The sequence below is a fragment of the Oncorhynchus mykiss genome, chromosome 28, assembly GCF_013265735.2.
Source record: "Oncorhynchus mykiss isolate Arlee chromosome 28, USDA_OmykA_1.1, whole genome shotgun sequence".
Taxonomy (NCBI): Eukaryota; Metazoa; Chordata; class Actinopteri; order Salmoniformes; family Salmonidae; genus Oncorhynchus; species Oncorhynchus mykiss.
In genome coordinates, this window is record NC_048592.1 from 9,519,746 (window position 1) to 9,540,658 (window position 20,913).

Here is a 20,913-nt window from a genome sequence, read left to right on the forward strand (position 1 = left end):
TAAACTTCTTCACAACAGTATCTCGAACCTGCCTGGTGTGTTCCTTGTTCTTCATGATGCTCTCTGCGCTTTTGACGGACCTCTGAGACTATCACACTGCAGGTGCATTTATACGGAGACTTGATTACACACAGGTGGATTGTATTTATCATCATTAGTCATTTAGGTCAACATTGGATCATTCAGAGATCCTCACTGAACTTCTGGAGAGAGTTTGCTGCACTGAAAGTAAAGGGGCTGAATAATTTTGCACGCCCAATTTTTCAGTTTTTGATTTGTTAAAAAAGTTTGAAATATCCAATAAATGTCGTTCCACTTCATGATTGTGTCCCACTTGTTGTTGATTCTTCACAAAAAAATACAGTTTTATATCTTTATGTTTGAAGCCTGAAATGTGGCAAAAGGTCGCAAAGTTCAAGGGGGCCGAATACTTTCGCAAGGCACTGTATCTTGACGGAAGATGTTATAGTTGGGCATGGAAATCTCATAATTTTTGGTGGCCTTCCTGAGCCAGGATTCAGACACGGCAAGGACATCAGGGTTAGCAGAGTGTGCTAGAGCAGTGAGTAAGACAAACTTAGGGAGGAGGCTTCTGATGTTGACATGCATGAAACCAAGGCTTTTTCGATCACAGAAGTCAACAAATGAGGGTGCCTGGGGACATGCAGGGCCTGGGTTTACCTCCACATCACCCGCGGTACAGAGAAGGAGTAGTATGAAGGTGCGGCTGAAGGCTATCAAAACTGGTCGCCTAGAGCGTTGGGGACAGAGAATAAGAGGAGCAGGTTTCTGGGAATGGTAGAATATATTCAGTGCATAATGCGCAGACAGGGGTATGGTGGGGTGCGGGTACAGCGGAGGTAAGCCCAGGCACTGGGTGATGATGAGAGAGGTTGTATCTCTGGACATGCTGGTTGTAATGGGTGAGGTCACCGCATGTGTGGGGGGTGGGACAAAGGAGGTATCAGGGGTATAAAGAGTGGAACTAGGGGCTCCATTGTAAACTAAAACAATGATAACTAACCTGCACAACAGTATACAAGGCATATTGACATTTGAGAGAGACATACAGCGAGGCATACAGTAATCACAGGTGTTGAATTGGGAGAGCTAGCTAAAACAGTAGGTGAGACAACAACAGCTAATCAGCTAGCACAACAACAGCAGGTAGAATGGCGATTGACTAGGCAGAGGGGGGGTCGGATTAACTACACACAGAGCCTGAGTGCGGCTGGGGCCGACAGATAAAACATAAACAAGCAGAATGGATTACCGTGATTAATGGACAGTCCAGCATGCATCAGCTATGTAGCCAAGTGATCAGTGTCCAGGGGGCAGCGGTGGATGGGGCAGGGAAGCTGGACTGGCGAGTGTTATCCAGGTTAGAAAACTAACAATGACTAAATAGCTTGTAGCCAGTAAGCTGGTTAGCTTCTGGAGGTTCTTGAGTGTGTTCAAAACATTTAAAAATAATAGCGGTTCCGTATCACATTGGGTGAGGCAGGTTACCGGAAGGTATAAACAAATTAAAAATCGAAAAGGGATAGAAAGTAAATATGGGTCCAGTGAGTGTTTGGGACGCGGCGATTCAGACGGTTAGCAGGCCTGTGCTAACAAGCTAACAGTTAGTAGGCCGGTGCTAAACACGGTAGCAGTCAGCGGACCGGGCTAAACAAGCTAGCAGTTAGCAGGCCGAATTTGCAAGCAAGGAGATAGCAAGGGCTAGAGAGTTAGCCTTTGGGGGGACGTCGCGATGGGGTGAGTCTGTTTATTCCTCTTCATGCGGTGACATCGATGGACCGGTCGTGGGTCCGGATATTGTAGCCCAGGAGTATGCTACGGTGGAACAATGGTGTTTGTTCTACACTGATTGCCCTTTTCTTGTGACAACAGGTCACACATCTTGCTGCTGTGATTACACACTGTGGTATTTCACCCAATAGATATGAGAGTTTATCAAAATGTGATTTGTTTTCAAATTCTTTGTGGGTCTGTGTAATCTCAGGGATATATGTGTCTCTAATGTGGTCATACATTTGGCAGGAGGTTAGAAAGTGCAGGGTCTGTACAAACTCAACGATTTCCTTAATTATGGGTCAGTCACAGTGGTCAGGTATTCTGCCACTGTGTACTCTCTGTTTAGGGCCAAATAGAATTCCAGTTTGCTCTGTTTTGTTGTAATTATCTTTTTGTTTTCTCATGATTTGGTTGGGTCTAGTTGTGTTGCTGTCCTGGGGCTCTGTGGGGTCTGTTTGTGTTTGTGAACAGAACCCCAGGACCAGCTTGCTTATGGGGCTCTTCTCCAGGTTAATTTCTCTGTAGGTGACGGCTTTGTTATGGAAGGTTTGGGAATTGCTTCCTTTTAGGTGGTTGTAGAATTTAACGGCTCTTTTCTGGATTTTGATAATTAGCGGGTGTCGGCCTACTTCTGCTCTGCATGCATTATTTAGTGTTTTACATTGTACACAGAGGATATTTTTGCAGAATTCTGTATGCAGAGTCTCAACTTGGTGTTTGTCCCATTTTTTTAATTATTGGTTGGTGAGCAGACCCCAGACCTCACAACTATAAAGGGCAATGGGTTCTACAACTGATTCAAGTATTTTTTGCCAGATCCTAATTGGTATGTCAAATTTTATGTTCCTTTTGATGGCATAGAAGGCCCTTCTTGCCTTGTTGCTCAAATCGTTCACAGCTTTGTGGAAGTTACCTGTGGCGCTGATGTTTAGGCTGAGGTATGCATAGGTTTTGTATACTTTAGGGCAATGGTGTCTAGATGGAATTTGTATTTGTGGTCCTGGGAACTGGACCTTCTTTGGAACATCATTATTTTTGTGTTACTGAGATTTACTGTCAGGGCCCAGGTCTGACAGAATCTGTGCAGAAGATCTAGGTGCTGCTGTAGGCCATCCTTGGTTGGGGACTGAAGCACCAGATCATCAGCAAACAGTAGACATTTGACTTCAGATTCTAGAAGGGTGAGGGTGCTGCAGACTGTTCTACTGCCCTTGCCAATTTGTATATATATATATATATATAATGTGTTGAAGAGGGTGGAGCATAAGGTGCATCCCTGTCTCACCTCCCAGCCCGTGAAAAAAAATGTGTGTGTTTTTTGGCAAGTTCAACAGCGCACTTGTTGTTTGTGTTCAGGGATTTTATAATGTCGTATGTTTTCCCCCAAAACCACTTTCCATCAATTTGAATAGCAGGTCCTCATGCCAAATTGAGTCGAAAGCTTTTTTGAAATCAACAAAGCATGAGAAGACTTTTCCTTTGTTTTGTTTGTTTGTCAATTAGAGTGTGCAGGGTGAATACGTGGTCTGTCATACGGTAATTTGGTTACATAGTTTTCGCTGAGGAAATGTATGAGTCTGACGTTATTTCTGACGTGCTGTTCTTTCTTTTTCCGTAGTGTATTCTTGTATTGTTTTAGTTATTCACCATAGTGAAGGCGTAGGCTCAGGTTTTCTATGACTCTATGCTTTTGGTTGGATAGGTTTCTCAATTTCTTTCGTAGGTTTTTGCATTCTTTGTCAAACCATTTGTTATTGTTGTTAATTTTCTTAGGCTGTCTGCTTGACCTTTTTAGATTTGATAGGGAAGCTGAGTGGTCAAATATACTGTTTAGGTTTTCTACTGACAAGGTTACACCTTCACTATTACAGTGACACATTTTGTCTAGGAAATTGTCTAGAATTTGCTGCTGCCTCACTGTTTTTTGGTAGATTTCCACACTACTTTCCTTCCATCTAGAGCATTTCTTAATATTATTAAATTATCTTTGGTTTTGATGCCTCATGATTGAGCAAATCTCTGTTCAAGGAATTGCTGTCACCTCCAGGTAGGTATTTGTCCCCCTTTGTGCTGAGGGTGTCAGGTTCTTGTCCAGTTCTGGCATTTAGGTCACCACAGGCTAGTACATGTCCCTAGGCCTGGAAATCTCTAGGATGGAGAAGCTGTCATCGTTAAAGTATAAAGTATGGGGATTATATTGGGGGGGGATACAGGTAGCACAAGAGGTCAATTTGTTTATTAATTCCTATAATTGACACTGTTCATTTGGGCTGGCAGGTAGCCTAGTGGTTAGAGCACTGGGCCAGTAACTGAAAGGTTGCTAGATCAAATCCCTGAGCTGACAAGGTAAAAATCTGTCATTCTGCCTGTGAACAAGGCTGTCATTGTAAATAAGAATTGGTTCTTAACTGACTTGCCTAATAATAAGTTTTCTGTTTTGACTAATTTGATAGAGTGGGTCTGCTATATACCAAACTATCATACCCCCTGAGTCTCTTCCCTGTTTCACACCTGGTAGTTTGGTGGATGGGACTACCAGCTCTCTTTAACCTAGAGGGAAACCAGTGGTTCCATCTCCTTTATACCATGTTTATGGATGACAATGTCTGTATTTTCAATTTCTTTGATGAAGTCTGAGTTCCGGCTCTTTAAGCCAAAGGCAGATGACCTCAGACCTTGTATATTCCAGGATGAGATTGTAAAAGCTTTGTGTTCCATAGTGTCTAGTATTGATTTGGTGTGGTTTAAGTCCGGACCATTACAGTAGGTGTGAGCAGAGCATGTTAGGCATGTGATACATACCTCTGAGGTCGCAGGATGGGGCTTGGGCGGGTGTAATAGTGGGGGTTGGGCCTGTTGCTCTGCTCACGGCCTGGGCATATGTCCTGCTGTCATGTTGAGGTCCTTGCCGCAGAGGCGGGGGGCATGGGTTGGGTAGAAGGAGCATAGGTCTGATATGGGGGGGCTATATAGGGTGTGGCCAGAGTTTGCTTGGGGTGGTCTTAGCTGGTTGGGGTTTGGCTGGCGATGCAGTGGTCTGGGTGTAGGTCCTCTTGACGTGGGTTCTCTCGGTGCAGGTCCTTTAGGAGGGGGTCTTGCAAGTCTGGGAGGGTGTCTCGCTGGTCTGGGCGGGGTGTCCGTTGCTCTGTTGTTCCTGTGTGAGGTGCTGGGGCTATGGTTGTGGGTGACGTCCTTCAGGGTCCTGGCACAAGTTGGGATTGCTGCCTTGTAGAGGCGAACCTGTTCGTAATGGCTGTTCAAGTCCAGTGTGGAGTGGTGGGCCAGGTAGACATTAGCTTTTGAGGCACAGTCGTGCTGGTCTGTTTTGTGGGTTTGTTCTGTGTGTATTGTGTGGACTAGCTCTCTCAGCTATCTGAGCAGCTAATCAATCGCTGCAGCAGTACATAGCCCATCTGTAAATAGCCCATCCAATCTACCTATCTCATCCCCATATTGTTTTTTTCTTGACTTTTCTGCTCTTTTGCACACCAGTATTTCCACTAGCACATCATCATCTGCACATCTATCACTCCAGTGTTTATTTGCTAAATTGTAATTACTTCGCTACTATGGCCTATTTATTGCCTTACCTTCACGCCATTTGCACACATTGTATATAGACTTATTTATGTATTTTCTACTGTGTTATTGACTGTACGCTTGTTTATTCCATGTGTAACTCTGTGTTGTTGTTTGTATCGCACTGCTTTGCTTTATCTTGGGCAGGTCGCAGTTGTAAATGAGAACTTGTTCTCAACTAGCCTACCTGGTTAAATAAGGAATACTAACCTCATACTAAATAAGGAATACTAACCTGTGTTCCCTTTTTTGTGACAGACATCAAGGTCAGACTTACCTGTCCTGAGGTCCAGGTGGAGTTTGTCTGTGTTGGAGTTAAAAGGTCGCGACAGGTCCAGTTCTATCTGGAAGGTCTGGCCACGTCGGATGATGAGTGCGTTGCCATGGTAACAGTCGGTGTGATGCTCCATGCGGTTCTGACCCGTTTTAGAGCTCAGTAGATCCACCGAGTGCACTGACAACATCAACTCTGACAGAGAGAGAGAGAGAGAGAGAGAGAGAGACATTGAAAAAGTTAATGCAATGATCATTGCTTATAGGTAGGGCCAGGATTTTTCCCATCTACATGGGCTTACCATTATGAACTAATTAACTTGACTGAGACTATACCTTCCAGCTGATTGTCTCCAGTGTGGGGCTGAGGGGGCTCAGGAAGCGGGGCCTGTTTCTCCACTTCGTCCGTGACAACTGTATCGTACAAGCTGCTCTGGCGTGGCCAGCAGCAGCATATCTTCTGAACACCCTGGAGAAAGCCCCCCTGCTCCTTAGACTCCGCCTCCTCCTGGTTGGTTGCCTCCACTATGGTCAGGGCATTGCCATGGAAACGGCCCACATCAGAACCGCTCTCCATCAATCGTTCTCCTGGCATTCTGAAAGGGGTGCTACGAAAGATCAAGTTCGAGATGAGATAGTAAGATTGAGATTGTAAGAAACAGTAAGATTGGTCATGCAGACAGTCAGGGATAAATAATAATGATACATAAAGAGGAGTGCCCAGTTTTTAAAAAAAGTAAAATATAGGAGAAAAGCGCAATTGACTGAAATAAATCTATGAAATAACATCAAATGAAGATGCAAAAGCATGTCAACAATTCAATGTGAGAGGGGTTAAGTGCACACATATCAGTCGGACAACACAGCGCACAATTGTCTACTGAGAAAGACTGTTAACATTACTACTCCTATTCTTCCTCCTGTGTTTCCCCAATGTAAACCTCTCTTCTGCATGTTCTCTCTGCTTACATTTCTTCTCCACCTCTTTTCCTCCCGCCATTCCTGAAACCAGCTTGTTTTCTTTTGAAACTTTTCCTACAATTACCCCGTTCTTGACTCACTCTTTACAACAGCCTGCTGTTCCCAAAGCATGCTGTTCCCAAATTCCCCAAACACCCCAACATTCCTCTTGACTGATACCAGACATTATAGCCCCCACCCAGCCACAGATGTGTGTGTAATCTCTAGATATGATGGGGACCATTTATCATATTGCCATGACAATGCAAAATGCTTAATTATTCAGTTAGTCTAGTTCATCTGTTTATACCACCATTCATTAAACTGCAAGGTTAAGCGAACCATGAGACTATGAAACTCTGGATCCAGGCTACCACGCTAGAGTCCAGGCTACAAATCTAAACATAATGGGGGGTTCTAAGGTCAAATGTGAAAGGTCAAGAGAGGTAAAAACAAGAGCATGAGGCATGTTTACAAGAAGACCAAGATACGTTTCCAACCATGGTCTCCATCTGTACTGTTTCATTCGGCTGTGTCTAAACAAACTAAAACACTGGCTCAGGCCTGGGTTCTCTCCCAGGACCCAAACAATGAAGCCCCTGTGGAGTCAGTTTGGTCTGATGAATCCCTTTTGTAAACACTCACTGCCCTAACGAGCCATACGCCCTGCACATAGTTAGGAGAAATAAAAGCAGAGTTGTAAACAATTATGTTTACTTTTAGGATTTGCATTGGCAAGACAGAACAGCTGCCTCCGGTAAGACAAGTGGTGGATGTGTCTATTTGTCAATAACAGCCGGTGCGCAATGAGGTTTTGCTCTTGAGGTTTTGCTCACCTGAGGTAGAGTATCTCATGATAACCTATAGACCACACTATTTACCAAGAGAGTTTTCTTCTAAGACAGCACTCAACGAGCTGTATAAGGCCATAAGCAAACAAGAAAATGCTCATCCAGTGGCGGAGCTCCTAGTGGCCGGGGACTTTAATGCAGGGAAACTTAAATCCGTTTTACCTCATTTCCACCAGCATGTCACATGTGCAACCAGAGGGGGAAAAAAAACTCTAGACCGCCTTTACTCCACACACAGAGACGCATACAAAGCTCTCCCTCGCCCTACATTTGGCAAATCTGACCATAATTATATCCTCCTGATTCCTGCTTACAAGCAAAAACTAAAGCAGGAAGTACCAGTGACTCACTCAATACGGAAGTGGTCAGATGACGCAGATGCTAAGATACAGGACTGTTTTGCTAGCAGAGACTGGAAAATGTTCTGGGACTCATCCGATGGCATTAAGGAGTATACCACATCAGTCACCGGCTTCATCAATAAGTGCATCGATGACATTGTCCCCAACAGTGACCGTACGTACATACCCAAACCAGAAGCCATGTGTAGGAGCCGTTTTGGCCTGTTTATGTGATGTGCGTATGTTGTCTGTCAAGGGTTATTTTGTCATTGTTTTTGTATACTAGAGGGCATTAAATGTTGGGGTCATGGGTCACATGTGTATATAGGTAGCACAGGTGACCAGGAAGGGTTAGCACAGGTGAGAGGAGAGGGCATACAGTTCTTACCGTATCACAGATATAGCTTATAGAATGCATCTCTCTGTACCTTTTTGTATAGGAATATGTGTTTTGGAGCTATTCATATTTTATATGTGCAATACAGGGGAACTTCACACCAAAAGAGTAACGTTTGGAAAGTTGTCATGGACAGCTCTCTCCTGTGCCAGTGGCTTTTCATAGGGAATTGCCACCACCATGGATTACAGGCAACATCCACACTGAGCTAAAGGCTAGAGCTGCTGCTGTCAGGGCGCGGGACTCTAACCCCAATGCTTATAAGAAATCCCGCTAGGCCCTCAGACGAACCATCAAACCAAATACTGGACTAAGATTGAATCCTACTGCACCAGCTCTGACGCTCATCGGATGTGGCAGAGCTTGCGAACTATTACGGACTACAAAGGGAAGCCCAGCCGTTAGCTGCCCAGTGAAGCAAGCCTACCAGACGAGCTAAATTATTTCTATGCGCGCTTTGAGACAAGCAACACTGAAGCACGGATGAGAGCACCAGCTGTTCCGAATGACATGTAGGTATTACAGACTTGGTATTACAGACAGGTTGAAAATGTAATTGATCATGCGACTGTAGCTGATGTGAGTAAGACATTTAACCAGGCCAACCTTCACAAGGCCGCAGGGCCAGACGGATTACCAGGATGTGTACTCCGAGCATGCGCTGATCAACTGGCAAGTGTCTTCAATTACATTTTCAACCTGTCCCTGGCCAAGTCTGTAATACCTACATGTTTCAAGCAGAACAACATAGTCCCTGTGCCCAAGAACACCTGTGCCCAAGAACACCAAGGTAAGCTGCCTAAATAGGGCTACCGAGTGGTGCAGTGGTCTAAGGCAATGCATCTCAGTGCTAGAGGTGTCACTACAGGCACACTGGTTCAAATCCAGGCCATGATTGGGAGTTCCATAGGGGGGCACACAATTGGCCCACCATCATCTGGGTTTGGCTGTTGTAGACTGTCATTGTAAATAAGAATTTGTTCTTAAGTGACTTGCCAAGTTAAATAAAGGTTAACTTTTTGATGACAGGGAGCAGTATTTTCATGTCCGGATCAAATGTATGCCCAAATTCAACTGCCTGCTACTCGTCCCCAGAAGATATGATATGCATATTTGGATAGAAAACACTCTGAAGTTTCTAAAACTGTTTGAATCATGTCTGTGAGTATAACAGAACTTATTTAGCAGGTGAAACCCTGAGGACAAACCATTTAGATTTTTGTTTGTTTTTGAGGTCACTCTCTTTTCAATGTGTTTTAATTGGGAATCCAGGACCTTCTTGCAGTTCCTACCGCTTCCACTGGATGTCACCAGTCTTTAGAAATTGGTTGAGGTTTTTCCTTTGTGTAATGAAGAAGTAGCCCTGTTCAAAACGAGGGTCACTTGTAGTGTACTGTTAGATAGAGACGCGTGACCAGAAAGCTAGCTACAGTTTGTTTTCCTCCTGTATTGAACACAGATCATCTCGTCTTAAATTTTATTGATTATTTACGTAAAAAAATACCCAAAGTTGTATTACAAAAGTAGTTTGAAATGTTTTGGCAAAGTTTACAGGTAACTTTTGAGATATTTTGTAGTCACGTTGCACAAGTTGGAACCAGTGTTTTTCTGGATCAAACGCGCCAAATAAATGGACATTTTGGATATATATCGACAGAATTAATCTAACAAAATGATAATTTGTGATGTTTATGGGACATATTGGAGTGCCAACAAAAGAAGCTCGTCAAAGGTAAGGCTTGAATTATATTTGTATATATGCGTTTTGTGTCGCGCCTGCAGGGTTGAAATATGCTTCTCTATCTTTGTTTATGGAGGTGCTATCCTCAGATAATAGCATTGTTTGCTTTTGCCGAAAAGCCTTTTTGAAATATGACATGTTGGCTGGATTCACAACAAGTGTAGCTTTAATTTGGTATCTTACATGTGTGATTTCATGAAAGTTAGATTTTTATAGTAATTTATTTGAATTTGGCGCTCTGCATTTTCACTGGCTTTTTGCCAGGTGGGACGCTAGCGTCCCACATATCCCAGAGAGGTTTTAAATTCACGTCTGTAGCCATGAAGTGCTCACATGAACACCATCATCACAGAAACCCTAGACCCACTCCAATTTGCATACCGCCCAAACAGATCCACAGATGATGGAATCTCTATTACACTCAACACTGCCCTTTCCCACTTGGACAAAAGGAACACCTACGTGAGGATGCTGGTCATTGACTACAGCTCGGCGTTCAACACCATAGAGCCCACAAAGCTCATCACTAAGCTAAGGACCATTGACCCAAACACCTGCACCTGGATCCTGGACTGCCTGATGGGCCGCCCCCAGGTGGTAAGGGTAGGCAACAACACATCTGCCACGCAGATGATCCTCAACACAGGGGCCCCTCAGGGGTGCGTGCTTAGTCCACATCTGTAATCCCTGTTTACCCATGACTGCATTGCCATGCACGACTCCAACACCATCAATACGTTTTCCCGATGACATAACGGTGGTAGGCCTGATCACCGCCTACAATGAGACAGCCTATAGGAAGGAGTAGGTCAGAGACGATGCAGTGTGGTGCTAGAACAACAACCTCTCCCTCAACATGGTCAAGACAAAGGAGATGATTGTGGACCACAGAAAAAGGAGGATCGAGCATGCCCCCATTCTCATTGATGGGGCTGTAGTGGAGCTGGTTGAGAGCTTCTCAACAAATGATCATGGTCCAAACACACCAAGACAGTCGTGAAGATGGCACGGCAATGCCTATTCCCCCTCAGGAGACTGAAAAGGTTTGGCATGTGTCCTCTGATCCTCAAAAAGTTCTACAGCTGCACCATCGACAGCATCCTGACTGGTTGCATCATCGCCTGGTATAGCAATTGCTCGGGCTCCGACCACAAGGCACTACAGAGGGTAGTGGGTACGGCCCAGTACATCACTGGGGCCAAGCTTCCTGCCATTCAGGGCCTATATACCAGGCAGTGTCAGAGGAAGACTCCAGCCACCCTAATCATAGATTACTCTCTCTGCTAACGCATGGCAAGAACGCCAAGTCTAACTCCAGAAGGCTTCTTAATCTACCCCCAAGCCATAAAACCACTGAAGAGCTAATCAAATGGCTACCCGGACTATTTGCATTGACCCCCACTTTTTTTACACGGCTGCTACTCGCTGTTTTTTTATCTATGCATAGTCACTTTACCACTACATACAGTGGGGCAAAAAAGTATTTAGTCAGCCACCAATTGTGCAAGTTCTCCCACTTAAAAAGATGAGAGGCCTGTAATTTTCATGATTAGGTACACTTCAACTATAACAGACAAAATGAGAAAGGAAAATCTAGAAAATCACATTGTAGGATTTTTTATGAATTTATTTGCAAATTATGGTGGAAAATAAGTATTTGGTCACCTACAAACAAGCAAGATTTCTGGCTCTCACAGACCTGTAACTTCTTCTTTAAGAGGCCCCTCTGTCCTCCACTCGTTACCTGTATTAATGGCTGTATACATTTTTCTTATTTTGTCTGTCATAGTTGAAGTGTACCTATGATGGAAATTACAGGCCTCTCTCATCTTTTTAACTGGGAGAACTTGCACAATTGGCGGCTGACTAAATACTTTTTTGCCCCACTGTACATATACAGTACCAGACAAAAATTTGAACACACCTACTGATTTTTCTTTATTTTTTACTATTTCCTACATTGTAGAATGATAGTGAAGACATGACAACTATGAAATAACACACATTGAATCATGTAGTAACCAAAAAAGTGTTAAACAAGTCAAAACATATTTTATATTTGAGATTCTTCAAAGTAGCCACCCTTTGACTTGATGACAGCTTTGCACACTCTTGGCATTCTCTCTACTAACCTGTACCCCCACACATCGAATCGTTACTGGTACCCCCTGTATATAGTCTCGTTATTGTTATTTTATTGTTGCTCTTTTATTTTCGACTTTAGTATATTTAGTAAACATTTTTCTTACCTCTTATTTTTCTTAACTGCATTCTTTGCTAAGGGCTTGTCAGTAAGCATTTCACGGCAAGGTCTACTCCTGTTGTATTCGGCACATGAAACAAATAGCATTTGATTTGATGATTTTATTGACATATTTACGTTCAATCTCATGCCTTCTAGGAATTCCTTCTGCTTTTAACTGACCAGGTCTTTCACATCAGGAAACAAAAAAGAAATAGGTCAAGGAGAGGATTCTACTTGAGGCTATTGAGATGCATCCTCTCTATCACTCTAACCCAGATGCTTATAAGAGAAGATGTATGTCGAGGCCAGGGTTGGTCTCAGTTTGAATAAAACAAAAATGACAATTCAATAATTCAAAAAGGGCATTTATTTTCAATGACTTCTCAATAAACTGAAAAGTAAAATCTATTTATTTCAAAAGTTCTACCATCTCTGAATGTTAAGTTCAAATCACTTCCTGAATATTCTGCGTTCAATTTGAATAGATGCCAAGTCTGGTAGAGGCTAGTTAAAAGGTGTCACAAACCTTTTGATAATAACAACTGGTAGGATAGTTCTGTGACAGCTCAGAGGGAGGAAAGAGAACAGCTGGGTGAAGAAGAGGGGCGTTTTGTACATGGTGGGTTTGGCAACTTTATCAACTAAAGCACTGTGTGTGTGTGTGTGTGTGTGTGTGTGTGTGCGTGTGCGTGTGCGCGTGTGTGTGATTTAGAAACTTGTCAGTCCATATGCTGGTCCAATGATGATAAACCTCTGTCCCTCTCCCTGTTTCTCTCCTGCCAAGTAACTTTGTTTTGGCAGCTAGCACCATGCAAACACCGTTAGAATGCACATGGGCCACTGAGATAAGAGCCTTTAATTCAATGCTGTTTCCCAACAACAACATCCACACTTTAAATGCTATGGGTTGAAGGCTGCTTCACCAGCACACATATAAAAAGTCACCCAAATTGATGCCAGATGTAGAAAACACCCACTATAAACTATTGTTTATACTGTATTATTGACTGTATGTTTGTTTTACTCCATGTGTGTGTTGTATGTGTCGAACTGCTTTGCTTTATCTTGACCAGGTCGCAATTGTAAATGAGAACTTGTTCTCAACTTGCCTACCTGGTTAAATAAAGGTGAAATTAATAAATAAATAAAAATCAGCATTTGTTTGCAAATTAAATGGCACACAACATGCAACCTATACAGTGCCTTGCGAAAGTATTCGGCCCCCTTGAACTTTGCGACCTTTTGCCACATTTCAGGCTTCAAACATAAAGATATAAAACTGTATTTTTTTGTGAAGAATCAACAACAAGTGGGACACAATCATGAAGTGGAACGACATTTATTGGATATTTCAAACTTTTTTAACAAATCAAAAACTGAAAAATTGGGCGTGCAAAATTATTCAGCCCCCTTAAGTTAATACTTTGTAGCGCCACCTTTTGCTGCGATTACAGCTGTAAGTCGCTTGGGGTATGTCTCTATCAGTTTTGCACATCGAGAGACTGACATTTTTTCCCATTCCTCCTTGCGAAACAGCTCGAGCTCAGTGAGGTTGGATGGAGAGCATTTGTGAACAGCAGTTTTCAGTTCTTTCCACAGATTCTCGATTGGATTCAGGTCTGGACTTTGACTTGGCCATTCTAACACCTGGATATGTTTATTTTTGAACCATTCCATTGTAGATTTTGCTTTATGGTTTGGATCATTGTCTTGTTGGAAGACAAATCTCCGTCCCAGTCTCAGGTCTTTTGCAGACTCCATCAGGTTTTCTTCCAGAATGGTCCTGTATTTGGCTCCATCCATCTTCCCATCAATTTTAACCATCTTCCCTGTCCCTGCTGAAGAAAAGCAGGCCCAAACCACGATGCTGCCACCACCATGTTTGACAGTGGGGATGGTGTGTTCACCTGTGTTGCTTTTACGCCAAACATAACGTTTTGCATTGTTGCCAAAAAGTTCAATTTTGGTTTCATCTGACCAGAGCACCTTCTTCCACATGTTTGGTGTGTCTCCCAGGTGGCTTGTGGCAAACTTTAAACGACACTTTTTATGGATATCTTTAAGAAATGGCTTTCTTCTTGCCACTCTTCCATAAAGGCCAGATTTGTGCAATATACAACTGATTGTTGTCCTATGGACAGAGTCTCCCACATCAGCTGTAGATCTCTGCAGTTCATCCAGAGTGATCATGGGCCTCTTGGCTGCATCTCTGATCAGTCTTCTCCTTGTATGAGCTGAAAGTTTAGAGGGACGGCCAGGTCTTGGTAGATTTGCAGTGGTCTGATACTCCTTCCATTTCAATATTATCGCTTGCACAGTGCTCCTTGGGATGTTTAAAGCTTGGGAAATCTTTTTGTATCCAAATCCGGCTTTAAACTTCTTCACAACAGTATCTCGGACCTGCCTGGTGTGTTCCTTGTTCTTCATGATGCTCTCTGCGCTTTTAACGGACCTCTGAGACTATCACAGTGCAGGTGCATTTATACGGAGACTTGATTACACACAGGTGGATTGTATTTATCATCATTAGTCATTTAGGTCAACATTGGATCATTCAGAGATCCTCACTGAACTTCTGGAGAGAGTTTGCTGCACTGAAAGTAAAGGGGCTGAATAATTTTGCACGCCCAATTTTTCAGTTTTTGATTTGTTAAAAAAGTTTGAAATATCCAATAAATGTCGTTCCACTTCATGATTGTGTCCCACTTGTTGTTGATTCTTCACAAAAAAATACAGTTTTATATCTTTATGTTTGAAGCCTGAAATGTGGCAAAAGGTCGCAAAGTTCAAGGGGGCCGAATACTTTCGCAAGGCACTGTAGTGCGGCTGGGCGATATATCGAACGAATTTGTTTCATTCGAACTCATGTTTTTGCGCGATATTCCAAATGATAGTGCCACTAATCAATGTTTTGTTATTTTTCGTTTTTATGAGCGTTTATGTCCGCTTGTTCTCATTGTATTTTTGGTCTCGTCTCCTTCGCTCCTCTGTGCTGTGTGCCCCTTTCCATTTACACCAGAGATCTGTCTCCGTCCAACAGATTTGAACAAGAGTGAAACCTCTCACCTTGCCTCTTTCTATGTGGTTTACACACATACCAAGCTCTTTCCTCTCAACAAAGTTGGAAGATCACACCTTCCTCTCTTTGAACTCGTCAAACAGAATTGGCCATATGGACACCAAAACACATTGAGACATTATTTTACTGTAATAGAGGAGAAGTAAACTTTTCAATCAATACCCTTTTTATGTCTCAACTACTCAAAATGCGCACAGAGCAGACACTAGTAAAACAAGAGTATCAATGAACATCGATTGTGGAAAATGAATGCTCAGTTTGTCGTGCGCGACATTGGGGTACCACGTATCACTAGCAGTATTTCAGCCAAAGACTGTTATACTAGCTGTCTAGTCTTTTTTAAATTGTGTTTTATAAATGTGCAATAAGCATAAAACACAATTATATAAGGAATTGGCAACTCGTTCTCATTCTGAGAAATCAGGTAGGCCACTTGATTTCAAGAAGTGGACAGGCTAACATGCTTTCAAACAGTTGGAGGCAGACTGAAGGGTGTGCTCATTGCAATTCCACTGTTCAGCCTTGTTAGCTAGCAAATAGATCCAAGTTGGCTAAACTTAAAATATAAAGATTATCTTGGCTAATCCCTAGCACATGGGCTTGAGAGATTGTGGAGACCTGTGTTCATTTTCTATAGCCCAATGCCTGCTCCAAGAAGTTTGTCATTATTAGTGAATGTGCATTATGCATGGTTCTAGTTAAATTTGTAATAAAAAATTGAATTTTCATTGACAGACTTGAAAGCCAGATCAGTGATTGTTGCACAAAAAAGCAGGTTAAACTATTTTGATAAACTCATTAAGCAGTGTGTCAGAGTCGTGTGTATAGGTGGCAGGGAAGTCATGCGCAAGAGAATCAAACTTAATGGAATGGAGTTGTTTAATGATTGTAATCAAAACATAACTCCAAAACAAATGAATCATAATGAAACAAAATGGAGTACGAGGACCCGTCGCGCACAAAAACTGAACAACAAACAATCTCCGAACAAAGACATGAGGGGAAACAGAGGGTTAAATTCACAACAGGTAATGAACGGGATTGAAACCAGGTGGGTAGGAAGACAAGACAAAACCAATGGAAAATGAAAAATGGATTAATGATGGCTAGAAGACCGGTGATCGAGCGCCGAGCACCTCCCGAACAAGGAGAGGCTTCGACTTCGGCAGAAGTCGTGACACAGTGGATCTTATGGTTGTGGAAGGCTTATATTTAGCCTAGGTATAACTTCAGAAGCCCTAAATGCATTAGATTATTGCTGACTGTTTGAAATGCAGTGTACTTTACCTTTAATTGTACAAATATCGAGATATATATTGTGAATCGAGATAGGGCTGGGTGATATGGCCTAAAAAATGTAGCTTATCCCCTCTTATTTGACAGAAAAGGTCCTTAGACCACATGACCTTTATTTAACTAGGCAAGTCAGTTAAGAACAAATTCTTATTTACAATGACGGCCTACCAAAAGGCAAAAGGCCTCCTGCGGGGACGGGGATTAAAAATGAAAAATAAATCCAATATAAATATAGGACAAAACACACATCACAACAAGGGAGACAACGCAGCACAACATAAAGAGAGATCTAAGACCACAACACAGCAAGGCAGCAACACATGACAACACAGCATGGTACCAACACAACATCACAACAACATGGTAGCAACACAACATGGTAAAAACATTATTGGGCACAGACAACAGCACAAAGGTCAAGAAGGTAGAGACAACAATACATCACACAAAACAACCACAACTGTCAGTAAGAGTGTCCATGATTGGGTCTTTGAATGAATTGATTGAGATAAAACTGTCCAGTTTGAGTGTTTGTTGCAGCTCGTTCCAGTCGCTAACTGCAGCGAACTGAAAAGAGGAGCGATCCAGGGATGTGTGTGCTTTGGGGGTACAAATGTGTGTGTCATAGGATGTGTGTGTCATAGGTGAAAGGGTAACAACATTACATATATAACTTGCCTATTATTTTATTTTTGTTGGAGATTAATTTTGATCTTTCCCTTTATTCAACTTCTTAACTCACCATCAAGTCTCTGAACGGGGTTAGGTGTGTGGGAGTGAGGGTGGGGGTGTGTGCCTCTTTGGGTCTCCGAGACCAGGATTGAGAAGCACTGCCTTTGAACAAAATACACTGAAATTGCAAATCGTGAAATGTGTAATAATAACTTGAAAAAATGAATTATGTGGAGGCCAGATCATCTGATGCAGCACTCCATCACTCTCCTTCTTGGTCAAATAGCCCTTACACAGCCTGGAGGCGTGTTGGGTCAATGTCCTGTTGAAAAACAAATGATAGTGCCACTAAGCGCAAACCAGATGGGCTGGCGTATCGCTGCAGAATGCTGTGGTAGCCATGATCGTTAAGTGGTCTTGAATTCTACATAAATCAATCAATCGATCAATCAATCAAATGTATTTATAAAGCCCTTTTTACATCAGCCTATGTCACAAAGTGCTATACAGAAACCCAGCCTAAAACCCCAAACAGCAAGCAATGCAGATGTCGAAGCACGGTGGCTAGGAAAAACTCCCTAGAAAGGCAGGAACCTGGGAAGAAACATAGAGAGGAACCAGCCTCTGAGGGGTGGCCAGTCCTCTTCTTGCTGTGCCGGGTGGAGTTTATAACAGTACATGGCCAAGATGTTCAAACGTTCATAGATGACCAGCAGGGTCAAATAATAATAATCACAGTGGGTGTAGAGGGTGCAACAGGTCAGCACCTCAGGAGTAAATGTCAGTTGGCTTTTCATAGCTGAGCATTCAGAGTTAGAGACAGCAGGTGCGGTAGAGAGAGAGAGAGAGAGGTCCGGGACAAGCAGGTCCGGGACAAGGTAGCACGTCCGGTGAACAGGTCAGGGTTCCATAGCCGCAGGCAGGACAGTTGAAACTGAATCAGGCCTTCAGTGTCACCAGTAAAGCGCCATCACACCACCTCCTCCATGCTTCATGGTGGGAACCACATATGCGAAGATCATCTGTTCACCTACTTCGCATCTCACAAAAACACGGCGGTTGGAACCAATAATCTCTCATTTGGACTCATCAGACTAAAGGACAGATTTCCACCGTCTAATGTTCATTGCTCATGTTTCTTGGCCCAAACAAGTATCTTCCTCTTATTGGCGTCCTTTAGAAGTGCTTTCAGCAATTTGACCATGAAGGCCTGATTCACGCAGTCTCCTCTGAACAGTTGATGTTGAGATGTGTCTGTTACTTGAACTCTGTGAAGAATTTATTTGGGCTGACATTTCTGAGGTGTAGTTAACTCTAATGAGCTAATCCTCTGCAGCAGAGGTAAGTCTGGGTCTTCCTTTCCTGTGGCGGTCCTTATGAGAGCCAGTTTCACCATAACGCTTGATGGTTTTTGCGACTGCACTTCAAAAAACTTTTAAAGTACTTGAAATGTCCTGGATTGGGCCTCCCGGGTGGCGCAGTGGTTCTGGGTGCTGTACTGCAGCGCCAGCTGTGCCACCAGAGACTCTGGGTTCGCACCCAGGCTCTGTCGTAACCGGCCGCGACCGGGAGGACCGTAGGGTGATGCACAATTGGCCTAGCGTCGTCCGGGTTAGGGAGGGTTTGGCCGGTAGGGAGATCCTTGTCTCATCGCACACCAGCGACTCCTGTGGCGGGCCGGGCACAAGGTGTGCTAACCAAGGTTGCTAGGTGCGACACATTGGTGCGGCTGGCTTCTGGGTTGGATGCACGCTGTCTTAAGAAGCAGTGCGGCTTGGTTGGGTTGTGTATCGGAGAACGCATGACTTTCAACCTTCGTCTCTCCCGAGCCCGTACGGGAGTTGTAGCGATGAGACAAGATAGTAGCTACTAAAACAATTGGATGCCACGAAAAAGGGGTAAAAATTTAATTAAAATTAAAAAAAGAAATGTCCTGGATTGACTGACCTTCATGTCTTAAGGTAATGAGACATGTTTCTCTTTGCTTATTTGAGCTTTTCTTGCCATAATATGGACTTTGTCTTTTACCATATAGGGCTATCTTCTGTACACCACTCCTACCTTGTCACAACACAGCTGATTGCCTCAAACGCATTATGAAGGAAAGAAATTCCACAAATGAACTTTTAACAAGGCACACCTGTTAATTGAAATACATTCCAGGGACTACCTCATGAAGCTGGTTGAGAGAAAGCCAAGACTGTGCAAAGCTGTCACCAAGGCAAAGGGTGGCTACTTTGAAGAATCTCTAAATATAAAATAATATTTTGATTTGTTTAACACTTTTTTGGTTACTACATGATTCCATATGTGTTATTTCATATTTTTGATGTCTTCACTACTATTCTACAATGTAGAAAATAGTAAAAATAAAGAAAAACCCTTGAATGAGTAGGTGTCTCCAAACTTTTGACTGGTACTGTATAAATATATAAAGAAAGGCAAAAAATGCCTCATATTTCCATTGGTTGTCGACGCACAACATTATGTGAGGGAGCAGGTATCTAAAATATTTCTCACTTTATGAGCAGAGCCTGGTACCACTGGAACCAATAACACCCATCACCCTGTGTGTGTGTGTGTGTGTGTGTGTATGTGTGTGTGTGTGTGTGTGTGTGTGTGTGTGTATGTGTGTGTGTGTGTGTGTGTGTGTGTGTGTGTGTGTGAGAGAGAGAGAGAGAGAGAGAGAGAGAGCAATTCAGTGTTCAGTAATTCAATGGCCAAATGAAACGTAATATTGCTCAGTCAGCTGAGCTAATAACTATCTGCCATTTAAAAGTGCCTTTTATTTTGATTTATCCATTGGCTACATAAGCACTTTCCTCTGCATGTTCTTTCATGCCAAGTTAATAAGCTACATGTGGTGGATGCAGGCTTCTAGTTGCAAGCTTTCAGCCTATAGGCTACTCACTTTCAAGTCAAATCAAAGTTTATTTTTCCCTTCATACCTCATCAAAACACATCCCAACTGCGAAATTTGTGAAAGTTCTTCACTTGAGTAGCCTACCACAGTGTAACTAATTGTCAAGAGTGAAATGAACAATTGCTTACGTTGTGTTGAGTGATGGCTTCTTTATACACCGAAAAAGTTTGAGTGACTTAAAGCTTCTAATATATATATCCTTGTTCGTGTATTATCAGCTTTAAAAGTTTCAGCTCGTGCCAGTTCTTCTGTCTCTAACAGACGCTTCTTGGATATGCTCCTCTGGAGGAACGCAAATAGGAAGTGACTTGACACACCCCCTGCCTCGGACAGTTCCAACCTACCCCCCTCACCATTATGGTATCAAATAAACCATAGCCCTCTATCGAGGACATCCTGTGTTGAGCGTCAAGGCACTCCAGCAGACAGCATACACGGCAAACCCACAGGTTACTTAGTACAATAACAGGCGCGTTAGTTTATAATGCAGAAAGGCAGTGGAAACCAAGCAGGCACATTTTTTGGTGGCAACCCTTTTGATGGCAGAGAGAAAAATTTACATTTTAAAGTTGATTTTAGAAATTATGCCATGTGGCAGAGGAAAAATGTAGCAATTTTATAACAAATTTGATGCAATTCTACTAATTTTACCATGGGAGGGAGAGAAATTAAAGGGCAATTCCACCACTTTTCAACTTCATATTCACCATCTTCAGCACCAAACCAGGGTCTACATACGTGAAAACGGTGCGTTTCTCT

At 42.9% G+C, this 20,913-nt stretch overlaps 1 protein-coding gene across 2 annotated transcripts in view; it reads right to left on the minus strand.

The window, feature by feature from the left end:
• The window catches only part of LOC110508468 (protein-glutamine gamma-glutamyltransferase K), a 40,178-nt gene extending 19,717 nt beyond the window's left edge, over positions 1 to 20,461 (minus strand). The window contains exons 1-3 of one of the 2 annotated variants that reach the window (XM_021589002.2): positions 20,283 to 20,461; positions 5,986 to 6,257; positions 5,654 to 5,845 (exon numbers count right to left, since the gene is read on the minus strand). In XM_021589002.2, coding sequence (XP_021444677.2) covers positions 5,654 to 5,845; positions 5,986 to 6,244 — 451 coding nt within the window. In that variant the 5' untranslated portion in view covers positions 6,245 to 6,257; positions 20,283 to 20,461. Of the gene's footprint in view, positions 1 to 5,653; positions 5,846 to 5,985; positions 6,258 to 20,282 lie in introns of those variants that run through there. The other variant, XM_036966590.1, reaches the window with a different exon arrangement.
• Positions 20,462 to 20,913: the final 452 nt, after the last annotated feature.